Source organism: Rhinopithecus roxellana, chromosome 2 (genome assembly GCF_007565055.1).
Source record: "Rhinopithecus roxellana isolate Shanxi Qingling chromosome 2, ASM756505v1, whole genome shotgun sequence".
Lineage (NCBI taxonomy): Eukaryota > Metazoa > Chordata > Mammalia > Primates > Cercopithecidae > Rhinopithecus > Rhinopithecus roxellana.
Window position 1 is genome coordinate 156,532,270 of NC_044550.1, and position 13,801 is coordinate 156,546,070.

At 34.0% G+C, this 13,801-nt stretch overlaps 1 protein-coding gene across 2 annotated transcripts in view; it reads right to left on the minus strand.

Annotated features, from left to right (window-relative positions):
- Positions 1-13,801, minus strand: part of SLIT2 (slit guidance ligand 2) — a 375,009-nt gene that overhangs the window by 114,726 nt on the left and 246,482 nt on the right. For both annotated transcript variants that reach the window (XM_030922577.1, XM_030922571.1), the window contains exon 9: positions 12,979-13,117. In XM_030922577.1, the coding sequence (XP_030778437.1) occupies positions 12,979-13,117 (139 nt within the window). The remainder of the gene's footprint in view (positions 1-12,978; positions 13,118-13,801) is intronic.

Sequence of the window (13,801 nt, forward strand, 5' to 3'; positions counted from 1 at the left end):
GTTTTCTAAAAATTACATGAGATGTAGAAAAAAATATATGGTATTTTCTTTGTTTTACAAAAAGAGTGAAATAATAAAAATATGTATATATATGCAATCAAAAATATAATATGCAGCACAATATATTAAAGAATTAAAAGTTTACAGCATATACTATAGTTTCCCCTTACCCACAGGGATACATTCCAAGACGCCCTGAATGTCTGAAACTGCAGATTGTACTGAACCCTGTATACAGTGTTTATTTTTCTATACATACATGCCTATGATCAAGTTTAATTAAAGAGATTAACGATAATAATAAAATACAATTCATACAATATACTATAATAAAAGTTATGTGAATGTGGTCGCTCTCTCTCAAAATACGTTAATATTTTCAGACTGTGGTTGACCATGGGTAATCGAAACCATGGGGAGCAAAAGTATGGAAGAGAGGGGACTACTGTAACCTCACACCTCTCCACATACACCCACACCCCCCCACACATACATTATATAAATAATTACATAAATGTATATATAAATCTCACACATTATTTTATTCCTAGTGTGAAATAAATATATATGGTCCTGAATCATGCTCTTAAACAAATTAGCAGTATAATTTTGCAGATAACTCAGTAACTGTATATGAAACACATACACACATACATCGTTCACACTGAAGCTGAAAAAATAGAACTGGCTGCAATCTCTGTGATCAACAGGATTAAAATATAGCACTATCTGTAATTTGGGGACTGCCTTAGAAACACAAAAAGTTTTTATAATACCCAGTAAAATATGTCTTTGGATTGATCGTGTCTGTAACATACAGCCCAGATGCTGATTATACATGGCAATAAAACTGACAGTTCTTCGCATTTTTCTCCATCTGCTTTTAACGTAAATGGCAAAAGCAGCTGCCATAGAACAGCACATAGTCTTAATGGGGTAAGGGGAGGGGAGGCAGAATGACTGTAGCTTCTGAATCTTAAATTGTCCGCTGTAGCCAACACATTCTCCTCATAGGTAAGATTGGCCCATCATCTGAAAAGGAGGAAGATGACATTCCTTTTCTTTGATGTTAAGGATTATCATGCCTATTACATATAATTGTAAAGTAAGTACTTTCTATTTTTGGAATGTTACTTCCAGTTTTAGCAGTAAATCATGTCATTAAAATCTTTCATATATTTCTACATAAAATGATCCAACATATTTTAGCCTATAGTATTATTAGTTTTGTAATTGCAGTCTCCAGAACTTTGCAAATTTAATAAACATCTTCAGCAGCTTAGTGAATATTGGCCTCTAGAGTGACATACTTTGCATACAGCTAGAAGTTTTGCCTTAAGATTGTGTCCATACTAATTGATTCTCGTCATTTTCTGTCTTGGGATTCCTTGTTCCTTAAAAGTATTCATTTTTAAATTTTATTTACATATTTGTGATGTCATTCTAAAATACATTCCCCCAAGTGTAAATTCAATTGGTGTTTTTATAGGAGAGATATGCCTCATTTTCCATTTGGTCTTTAAGCATTTTAAAAGCAAGACAAAAATATCTGTGTGTGCACCTTCTGAATGAGTGCTAAAATTTTCATGCATGTATTCACAAGGACACATATTCAAATACAAAGATACACTCAATAGATGCAACCAAATGGTGTAGACTCAGAGGAAAAAAATGGGCTTAGGCACATGGCCCAGAGATTTCAGGGGGAGAGAATATGTCACTATCATGTTATCATATATACATTTTTAAATTAACCCAAGAAAGAAAAACACTTAGAGGTTCTTTTGTTTTATTTCTCATTAATAACAAAAAATTTTTAGACACTTACTCTGAGTTAGACACTGAGCTAACTCTCCTGCTTGCTACTCATTTTAGTTTTTAAAAATTACAAAAATCATCTTTCTGTATCACTTGTTTAACAGTATTATTCAATAAGCAGAGAGTAGTTCTCATTATTCTCCACCCCCGCACTGAGTTATTCTCCACATTATATATCATCTTTTTCCTAAAGTTTAAATAATGCTGCTTACTAGTAAAATATGAACTATGTAATTTTTCACCTGTCATTCCAGCTGATAAACCATCAGTTCTATGACATAATTGCTAAAATGCCAATGACACTTTTACTAATTATGAGAATAAATAATATTGTGACTATGCCCCAGATGTCTTCATTCTTATGTCAGAGGCTACATGGGTCTTATTTTACATTTGAGGGGGCCTCCATTTTTTTTCCCATAGAAGTTTTAGGGGAATCAACTGCATGACCACTAGAGCCACCTCTTGGAATAACTTCCCAACACTATCTGCTGCTAGGCCTGCCTTCATTATCCTTTATAGAGTCTGCTGTTATTGCATTCTCAGTGGGCTCCTTTCTTTCAAACCACTCTCCATTCCATGTTAGAGTGATTTTTCTATCAAAGAAATCTAATCATGCTACTACCTTGCTAGACAATTTCCCTTGTATTCTATTGTCATCAGGACAGTCTCTTCTTCAAGATTTGGCTTCCACTTTATATTCTAAGAACTGTAAATTTTAATTTTTCCAAAAACACACTATCATTTTCCTGGGACTTTGCACATGCAGCCTCTTAGGTCTAAAAAAGCCCTCAAGTTCTCTGCCTGCAAAACACATCCTAATTCCTGAAGATTATTTGATTCTTCAAGGCAGAACAAGGTAGCCCTCCTCTTCGTTTTTTTGTGCACATATATTTTACTACTTATCTCATGTTTAAAATTCTGTTTGTGTAAAGCTTCAATTCTCTGCACTGTAGACATTTTGCAGGTTGAGACTGTCCCCTTTCATCCACAATGCCTGATGCAGAGCAAGCACTCAGAAATACTTGTTGAGTATGTAGTACTACATTTTTAAAATGCTGCCTTTCCGCATGTGCTTCTTGTGTTGCAACAGTACTCATCAGATTCCTGGGACTTTTTAAGAGAAACCAGTTGGAGTTGCTGTCTGTCCTTACCATTTTAATCTCTGTACTTATTTTAATATTTCTTTTTCTCCAATTTATTTATAATGTTATATTCATTTTTACTTCTCAACTAATATTACAAATGTTTGATTACATCTTCTACATTTTTCTTTTGAGAAAGGTATTATACAGTTTTCTGCTTAAGTTATCACGCAATTTAACAAAAACACAGGTACAACATTTGTGTGTGTTTGGGTATATGTAAGTATAACATGTACGTTACCTAAATAACTTTTTGGGAAATTAGGTACAAGAAAGAAATAAGGTGCAAAAAATGAATACAAATGAAGAATTTTCTTATCATGAACACTAAGTCTTCATGAAAATGGTTTCTCTGCACATAGTGGACATATGAAGCCTTTTGAAGATAATTTTTCTACTATTCTTTCAATAGTAATTTCTTTCTCATCAATTATTCTTTCAATGACAATTAAAGAATGCTCAAGATATGCATATACAATTAGGAATTTTACCAAAATAAAGATGAAAACACTCAAATGATTAATAGTGAACTCCACAATGGCCTGTGGAACTACTTGCATTGTTTCATCTCTAAAGGTATTTTACATAATTCATTTTACACTATTTTGCTATGGAGCTATCAAAGTTGCTATAAGGAGTACACTGAGTGTGGCTACTGATAACTAAGAATTAACACGAGAATCTACTGGGTGTGGTGGATCACACCTGTACTTCCAGCACTTTGAGGGGTCAAGGCAGATGAATGGCTTAAGCTCAGGAGTTCAAGACCAACCCGGGCAACAAGGTGAAACCCCGTCTCTACCGAAAAGACAAAAAAATTAGCTGGATGTGGTGGCATGCACCTGTAATCCCAGCTACATGGGAGGCTGAGGTGGGAGGATTGTTTGAGCCCTGGAGGTGGAGGTTGCAGTGAGCCGAGATCACGCCACTGTACTCCAGCCTAGGTGACAGAGTGAGACCTCAATCCCCTCCCCCTAAAAAAAATTAACATGAGAAGCTTCTTCTGTGGAAACGCATTATAGAACACTGTTTTGTATGCTGAATAATGAGGTGCTCCGTGTCTGTAGAAAGGTAAAGTATTTTCTCTTTTTCTGGGCTCATCTGATGAAATCATAATATGAAAACTTGAGAAAATATAATCCAAAAACACAAGGGAATAAAAATAATAATGAATGATATTTACATAAAAAATTCTCTCGCATACAATGACATGACTACTAAACTCACACAAAAAATAATCCAGAGAAGAATCATTGCATTTTGTTTTTCTAACCATATATATATTAGCACAGAATCAGAGATAAAATAATATTGACTTGTTTAATCCTAGGATTGTTTATTTAATGACGTTTCTAGGCAAGTTATATTTGATAGAGGAAAAACTAGTACTTTCATAGTACATAGGAGATATATTTGTAGTTTCTGCTATTTTGAGTATCTCAGAAGAAAATTTGAGAATGCAATTCTAATTGCCTACATCGGAGTGACAGCTTCTTATCTCAAACCAGGTTTTCATTTTAAAAATGAACAAAAGTATTTACTACACTACAAAAAAAAAATTAAAAGAATTTTGCTAACCTTTAGGAGGTGTGTAGTTTCCTACATAGTGTTTCCATGGGAATTAAGTGAAATAAACAATTTAACATTTTTGAAAAATTTTTTATCATAAAGAAGGTTTTTATTATGCATGATATAAGATACTTTTAAAAAGTACTATGTCATCTATATTTCTATCAGACATAAAATATTGAGAATGTTTTCATATTAGCTTGCCTGAAAAGCACAAAGTTATAAAAACATAAAATTTGAAGCGAAAGTAATATTGTAGGTTAGCTAATTTGTGGGTGGATTTGAAGTAGCAATAATATCAGGAGTGTGTAAAACTGCAAAATGCTAACAAGTGCTCCATGTGTTAAGAAGTGCTCTAATAAAATTAAGAACTAAAGTAGAATTGCTCAAATTTTAACTTTTACAACATTTTCTAAATTACGCCTATTTCCATTACATTTTATTTTCCTTAAGTTGAATATGTTTATGTTTTAAAATATTTTTGCAATGCAACAATGAAACCTCTTTCAAAGGAAAACAATTGCCCTTTGAAATTGCCAACCTACTTGTTATTTAACAAGGCAAACTCAGAATATTGACTATTTCTTTCATACCATGTTACATTTAAAAAATGATATCACTTGCCTTATTTATTTTATCAATATTGTCTGAATAGTAGTCACGTTCACCTGTGTGTGCTGTAAAAAAATTAGTCAAATTGTGTACTGTACTTTTTAACATTTAGCATAATTAAAATAAACTAATTGCATAGCATGACAAATATTGTACTGGTTGAAACATTACTAAATACATGCTAACCAATCAAAAATTCATACTTGATTTCATAAGTACTTGTAATTATTTTAATCAGCCAGTACATAATAGGCTAAAGGCAAGTTGGTCAGATCTAACTTGCATATCTTTACATACAAAAAGTCAGATTACTTTGGGCCTACACGGTGTTGCCTGTAATCCCAGCACTTTGGGAGGCCAAGGCGAGTGGATCACGAGATCAGGAAATCGAAACCATCCTGGCTAACAGAGTGAAACCCCGTGTCTACTAAAAATACAAAAAAATTAGCTGGGCGTGGTGGCGGTCCCCTGCAGTCCCAGCTATGCGGGAGGCTGAGGCAGGAGACTGGCGTGAACCCAGGAGGCAGAGCTTGCAGTGAGCCGAGATGGCACCACTGCACTCCAGCCTGGGCAACAGAGCCATACTCTGTCTCAAGAAAAAAAAAAAAAAAAAAAAAGAAAAGAAAAGTAAGAAGACTTTGAAATATGTGGATTCAAAATTGAGTATTACTTAATAAATTAAGGATTCAAAATTTTGAGTGAGACAAATGCAGAAATAGCATGCAAAAAGGTTACGCATATATGGGAGGTAGTTATCTAAAGAGAAATGAACAGAAAAAGATACTTTTAAAATTATATTTGCAGTATATGCCTAAAACAAAGAACTAATATCCAGAATCTACAAGGGACTCTAACAACTCAACAAGGAAAAATAAACAATCCCCTTAAAATGTGGACAAAGGACAAGAACAAGTATTTCTCAAAAAAAGACATGTAAGCAGCCAACAAACATAAAAAAATGCTCAACATCACTAATTATTAGAGAAATAAGAGCAATTGTTAATAATAGCTATTCTGACATGTGTAAGATGATGGTGTGGATGCAGAAAAAAGGGAATGCTTATATACCGTTGGTAAAAATGTAAATTAGTTCAACATTCAACCTCTATGGAAAACAGTACAGAGATTTCTCAAAGAACTAAAAATAAAACTATTATTTGACCTATCAATCCCATTACTGAGTATCTACCCAAAGGAAAAGAAATCATTATATAAGACACCTTCACTCATGTTTATTGTAGCACTATTCACGATAACAAAGTCATGGAACTAACCTAAGTGTCCATCAACGGTTGATTGAATAAAGAAAATGTGGAACATATGTGACATGGAAGAAGATACAGCCACAAAAATGAATGAAACCATGTCCTCTCCAGCAACACAGATGGAGCTGGAGCCCCTGAAAAAGGCAGCGGAGAGTAAAGGCAGGAGGATGTAGGAGCAAACACGACAAACCAAATTGTTATAACTTACGCTCTTACTAAATATTCTCCATGATTTATGGAATTTCTATATAATGGTTTGAAAAGGCAGTATGCCACAGGAAATCTATAACTAGATTGAAGAGAACTAAATATCAACTTCATAGCAATCTATCACATCGCATTCAAAACTGTACACCTCAAAAGGTGATCTAAGTAAGTAATTCTTAAGATTTGATATGGTCAGAATCAATTTGCTATTAATGATTGTGTTGCCATAGACTAGATCATGTATAGACTCACAGAAGGCATTGCATCTATTGAAGAGTAAGGTTTTCAACTAGCAGAGTTCAAAGCAGCAAAGTGCTGGAATGACCCCTAGGCAACAAACAGCTTTCTGTTTAACAACTAAGTTTACCTTACGTTATATGTTCTACTTTTTTCCCTTCTATATTTTCTTCATTAGTCCACATTGTTTTGTCACATTTTATTTTATTTTGTTATTATTTTTTTTGAGACAGTCTTGCTCTGTCGCCCAGGCTGGAGTGCAGTGGCGCGATCTTGGCTCACTGCAAGCCTTGCCTCCCGGGTTCAGGCGGTTCTCCTGCCTCAGCTTCCCGAGTAGCTGGGACTACAGGCACACACTACCACACCTGACTAATTTTTTTTATTTTTAGTAGAGACGGGGTTTCACCATGTTGGCCAGGATAGTGTTGATCTCCTGACTTCATGATCTGCCCGCCTTAGCCTCTCAAAGTGCTGAGATTACAGGCGTGATCCACCGCGCCCAGTCTTTTCTTTTTTTTTTTTTTTAATTTTTACTATGAAGGGTGGCGGCCTGGAAGCTCTCCAGATTGTGTGCCCAAGATCTTCTTCCCCTGCTCCCAACACTGTCTTCCCCACCCACGGTATGCTAAGTATTGGGGCAGAAATGGTGAGGGAAAGACACGGTCTGCCCTTACCCAGTTTGCAGTGTAATAGGAGAGTTTTACATGATTCAAATAACAAGTTAAACTGTGATAAGTGCTGTGCGGAGAAGATTCAGGGAAATAAGAGAACATTTAACAGAGAATAGGAAAGATGACATTGTAATAGTTACAGATATAAAGTAATATAAAACAGCTCTCAGTTTTGCAAACAATCCTGTATCTTAATGCCTTGTCTTTCTCTCTGTTCATTCTACGTTCTCTTCATAGGTAAGTTTCTTAAAATTTCTCTTGTCCTTTTTATCGGAGTATCAGTCATTCTCTCTTCATGATTTTGAAAATTTATCCTTTTATGATATTCCAACAAGACCAAGCTATGCCTACCTCTTTTATAGCTTGATCGAGGAAGGACCATGGGCTTGAGAGTCCAGCAGATGTATGATTGAAGCCATTTTAGCCACTTCACAATTGAAGGTTTTTTACAAAATTTCTAAGTTTTTTGAGCCTCTGGTTTTTTTTCCAAGTTATTTTTTTTAAACAACAAAGTTCTCAGTCTTTGAAAGATTTGAATTAAATGTCTACAGGCCTCATTAGAGAGGGAATATGACTGTAGAGAAAGATGTCTAACACATCTGTAAGATGATTAAATTAATATAGCTCCATAATAGGGTACCTATTAAATGCTGAGTTGGTCAGCTGAGAATCAAAAAAAAACTCAGAAATATTTAAAGCATGGAAATTCAAATAAGTACACAGAACAGGGAAATTTAATGAATTTTTAGTGTTCTAGACCCATTTTAGCCCATGCTATTAAAAATTCTATTCATTTACTTTTTCTCTTGCTGATTTTATGCTTAAAAAGTACCAGTTTGTCTACAGGGAAATAATAGGCTGTTCCTCTGGTTGTATTTATTAAACTTGGTTAACACAGCTTCATCTTTTCAGAGACAAATCTGTTCCAAATGTTTAATTTTTAAATTATTCATTTACCCAATAAATACTTATCAAGTGCCCACTGTGTGCCAAGGTACTAGATTTTTCACTGGGTATTCAGTAGTGATAAGAACAGAACTAGTTCCTGCCTTCATAGAAGGTTTACTTTAGTAGAAGAGATAGATATTTTAAAATAAACACACAATAGTATATAATTACAAAACATGATAATTAGGGACAATCAAAAGCAGATTCTAACCTATAAGCAAGAAGGGAGCGCCTGCATTGTGGTAAAATGATGAGTATAATGAGGCCTGTTGGAGAAAACCACCAGCCTTTATCTGACCTACGTTTCTGCATTAGTTTTACTATTTTATTTAATTTCATAAATATCCCCATTACAGGTCAATGAGAAGATCAAATGTGTATAAGCCAACATTCCAATTCTGATTTTAAAGGAATATTTTCCTTCTATTGCTTAACAAACAACTGTGTTAGCAAATAGCATAAGTATGAATTTGTAGTTGGAAACAGAAAGCAGAAAAAATGAGTCATTATTTTCTACTTAGATTTATAGGCAGTTGATCACTCATATATGGCACATACATACTTTCTTTTTGTTAGAATTATATTATGAGACAGTTGTAAGAATAACGACATATCACACAGTAGGTAATCAAGTCAAAATTATTGAATGAAATATCTCATAACTTGCAATAAAGAAACTCCACCGATAATTTATGGTAAAATTCAGATATTAAAACATATTTGAATAAAATGGGGAGAGTTTATAATTTTCAGTTCATCATAGAATAAAAACCTGCCATCTGTAAAGATATTTCCACATTTAATAATCTTAGTGATATTCTTTGTTCTTATAAAAAATAGAAGAGTAATAAAAGAAATAAATTACTAAGCTAGTAAGTTATGCCACTATAATGAATGAAAATGGAATTATCTTGCTGAGTTGAGGATCAATATTATTTATTACCAGATGCTCTACTGATAAAGCTGATAATGTAATAATCAGGGAAGTAAAATTCACTGGCAGTTTCACATGTTTTCATCTCTCCTCATAAATTTAATTTATTGTAGCTTTACCTGATATACCACCTTCTCAATATAGGCAAAGTCCATGGGACATATTATTTACTACAACTTTAATGCAACTAAATCCCACCATTATACAAAATCTATAGAGCATACAAAGTAGAAGAAAATCACTATGATAAGAAATAAACTAGACTACCTAAGAAAACCATTTTAAGTGTTTCATATTGCTATATGAAAATGTTATGTCTCCATCTTACTCTTTTCCTTTTAGCAACCTATAACAGCTTTCTGTTCCTCTTCCCTATGATCTGGATTTGACCAGTTCACTCCTGTGTCCAGATTGATCTTGCTCCCACATATGTCTTATATAACTCTCACACTCTCGTTTCTCTCTAAACTCATTCTTTCTTTCTGACTTCCTAATGATGACAGGTTTCTGCATCTTAGAATTAATCCAAGTTTGTCCATTACAGAGCAACAATTGTCTTTTTCAAAAAATCCTTTCTGAGCCAAACTCTTCAAACTGCAGCTTATATACTCTCTGGAATACTAATCAATACTTCTTTTCTTAACACTCTGAAAGGTGGCTTACTGACCTACCACTCTATCAGAATGGAACCTTCTAAGAACAATATGCAGGTCAAATTCCAAGACCTTCTCTCAGACCCCAGCTTGGTTAACTGGCAGTAGTATTTGCCTCTGGAAATCATTTTTCCTAGAAGTCTCTTCCTCCCTTACCTATTAGAGCCCTCTGCTGTTTTTATTTAGGTTCTTGAGCTTCTCCTCTCTTACTCTCCTTTTCATTAGCCAGTTGATGGTTTCAAATATTGACTGTTTTCTATTACGTTAATTACTCCAAAATTTTTGCCTCAAGTCCTTGTCTTGCTTGCTCCAAAATTATTATAGTCTGTATTATTTTAGTACTTCTAATTGTGTCACTGGTCCTTAAGTATTTCACAAATTGAGTTCACTGTCATCTTCCTTTCCCGTTTTGGTCCTGCTTCTCACTTTCTTATATACAACAATATAACCACAACCTCCCCATCACTCATACTTGAAACTCTGGCAGAGTCTGGTTTATTTTTCTTCATTACTCCTTTATCTCATCAAATGCCAAATACCATGAATTCTGCTCCTATATTTGCTATCATAGCTGTTTCCACACCACCATTCCTACTATTACTGACCAGCTCCTACTCTTCTGACATCTCCACTGGACCAAAGAAACAGCCTCTGAAGAGGCCTCCTACCTTGCAGTCTCTCTTTTTGTCAAATCACTGGCACACAGCCATCAGACCAATTATTCTAGAAAATTCAGATTAAAACTCATATGTTTAAATGCATTCCAAATAAAATCCAAGATCCTTATATCCACATGACCATTCATGAACTGACTCCAATGTATATTTACAATTTATTTCCTGGTACTATCTCACATATCAAATATCAGGCAAGCTGAATTCCTATTTGATCACATCTTGTACTTTCATTCCTACTGCCTAGCTTATCATATTGTATAAATTCTGAAAGCCTTGTCCTCATCTCTGTAGTTTCATTCACTACCTATCTTTCAAGGTCTAGCTCAGTGTTATTTCTACACAAAGACTTCTATGCTTGAGTTATCATTTATGGAATGATTACTATATGCTAAGCACACATAGCTCTACGTGTGTTAATTATTTCACATCAAACTCACAACCACCCTTAGTTTTAGATGGGATATAGAGTCTCAGAGGGTAAGTAACTTGTCCATGGTCTCACAAATAGTAAATGATAGGTAAACCTGGGGTTCCAACTAAAACCTTCTGACTCTGGCTAACCATCGTACCTTGCCCTCAACTTCATGCCCTTTGTAAGACCTTGAACTTGATGTGTTCATGTCTTATTATGTTTTTCACTGTGTACCTCATTTAATAGTTTTCAATTTGAATGTCACATTTGCTAATCACTTGATGGATGATCTCTGGAAAATTCATGGTGCCGTTAGGTAGTAAATGGTTACTTAATAAATGTCTGTGCCTTCATAGATGACTATATAGTTCCCTTATGAGAAAATTTAGTATGTCATTCTGCTCTTAACTTTATCACATCTAATATCTTCTGACCAAGCGTCAAGGTCTTCAGTAATCTGTAGTTTTAAAATTAGATGGAGATATATTTTTTAGGGCATTATTTTTCATGATGCCTCAACATTATCTTGTTATTCTAATTAGGTTCAACCACAATCTTTCAAACAATGCTCACTGCCACCTCTGTTCTTTGCTGCCAAGGTTTCTTTTTCAGGAATGTCTTCTATCTCTTCCCAAGTTATAACTTATTCTTCTTTCAAGGTTCAGCCCAAAAATACTTACAGATGTATTCTAGAGGTAAAGTAATGTTCTATCAATTAAAATTTTGATGAGAATGATATTATTATGTGTATAGGTTATTCAGTGTCAAATCTCCCCAGAATCTAGAATTCCTGCAGAGGTTCATGTCTTATGCAAAACTCTAAGAACACTATTAAACACATGGTAGATAGTTTAAACTAATGGCAGTGGGTCCTGTGAACTAAGATTATTCTCATATAAGGTGCATTAGAGAAGTTACTTTATTATCATAATAAATTGGTTAAAATGAGCTCTTTAAAAACAACTTTTTCACATACTATGTGGGTCTATTCTAAGAAGTTGTTCCTATCATTTCAACCAAAAAAATCCAAGATAATTTATTCAGTTACAATTTAGAATTGGCCTATAAAATAATAATATAATGGGCTGGGTGGTTAAGAGGGGTTTTCTTAGTGAATATTGAGGTAATGATTTTCCCTAGTGCTTACTTTTTAAGATTGTAAAAGCATTCCAATTTACATCTTATGTGACCTTGTTTGATCCACATGACATATTTGGTGAGGACATAGAAATGCATTCACCAACTGCATACAAAATATGTATGCAATACTTTGTCATAAGAATTTAACTTTTAATGGAGGTACACACTGCTTCAAATAGGCTAAAACATGCACTATATAAAAAATCTTTACATTTGACTTTGTAATATTATCCTTTCTACACTTTGCATTGAATTATCAATTCAAACAAAACAGTGAAACTGCCTTTTAAAACATGAGCTCTCAAGGAGGCAGAGCATCACCTATTGTTCCTGTGGTTTACTAACCCCAGCTTGGTCCCTTTTTATATTCCTACGGCTCCAAACTGAGAAACGGACAACCACAGATATACAGGCCCAAAGGGTGGAACCAGGTATAAATAATCCTGTTTGTCTTGTTTTTCCTAAAAATATATTCCTTTTAACTCTATCAGTGGAAGAAAAAACATCATAGCCACTTTATCATGGTATGTTTTTAAACAATCAGAGTAAGAATCAATACACTTCTGAAGGGAACATTTGTCTAAGCCAATTGATCAGATGTGCCTTTGATAAACCCAGAATTTCCCAAAGAAAATCAAAGTTTGGTTCACTGGGAAGGTGGAGAGATAAGAAAGAATTTCAGGCACATACATTTCTGTGATGGTCTCTGGAAGATTTGTGGGGATCTCAGTGAGACCTTTCCCACGACAGTCTACGATATTGTTGCTGCAGGTACAGGCGGCAGGGCAGTGCAAAACACTACAAGAAGGAGCCATAAATGACTGGTGACCTAAAAAAGAAATAAACAGGAATTATATTTTTCCTCCTGAATATCATAATTGTGAAACATACAAACTTAGCTCAAGTAACAAAGCATTTCACATAAATAAATCTCTTTAAATACATGATCATAAGATGGTCCTATATTTCTAAAATATATTTTAGGAGGCATGCATTTATATATTCAGGTCAATAAAGCAAATGAGAGGAAGTAAATGAGATTCTAAAAACTGGTCATAATACTGCTAATTTTTTAAACTATTGTGAGAAAAGCTAAATTCAGTTTCAAAATCAGAATTACATTCAAAACTATTCTAATTTCCAAAAAACCCAGCAACTTCAGACTAACTTATATTCATTCCTAATAAGCTTAAATAGAGCTTGGTCTTTATCAAATTCATGTGGCTTTATTAACTTTGTAATTTCTTTTAAAAATAAAACAAAACAGTAATACTTCTATCAGAAGATAATTGTTGCTCAAATTAAATAATCGTATGCCAATAAATGTGGAGAAAAATTAGATAATCCAGAATTTGATGTCTTGATAGGTTCAAAATGATCAGTTTCTCTGAAATTATAATAATAATTTGTATAAAGTAATTTTATTGTTAATAAAAAATGATTCCCTTGGGGGCTTCGAGTAATTTAAAATTTTAGTATAAGTAGCTCCTTTTCTGTATGTACTTTTATCACT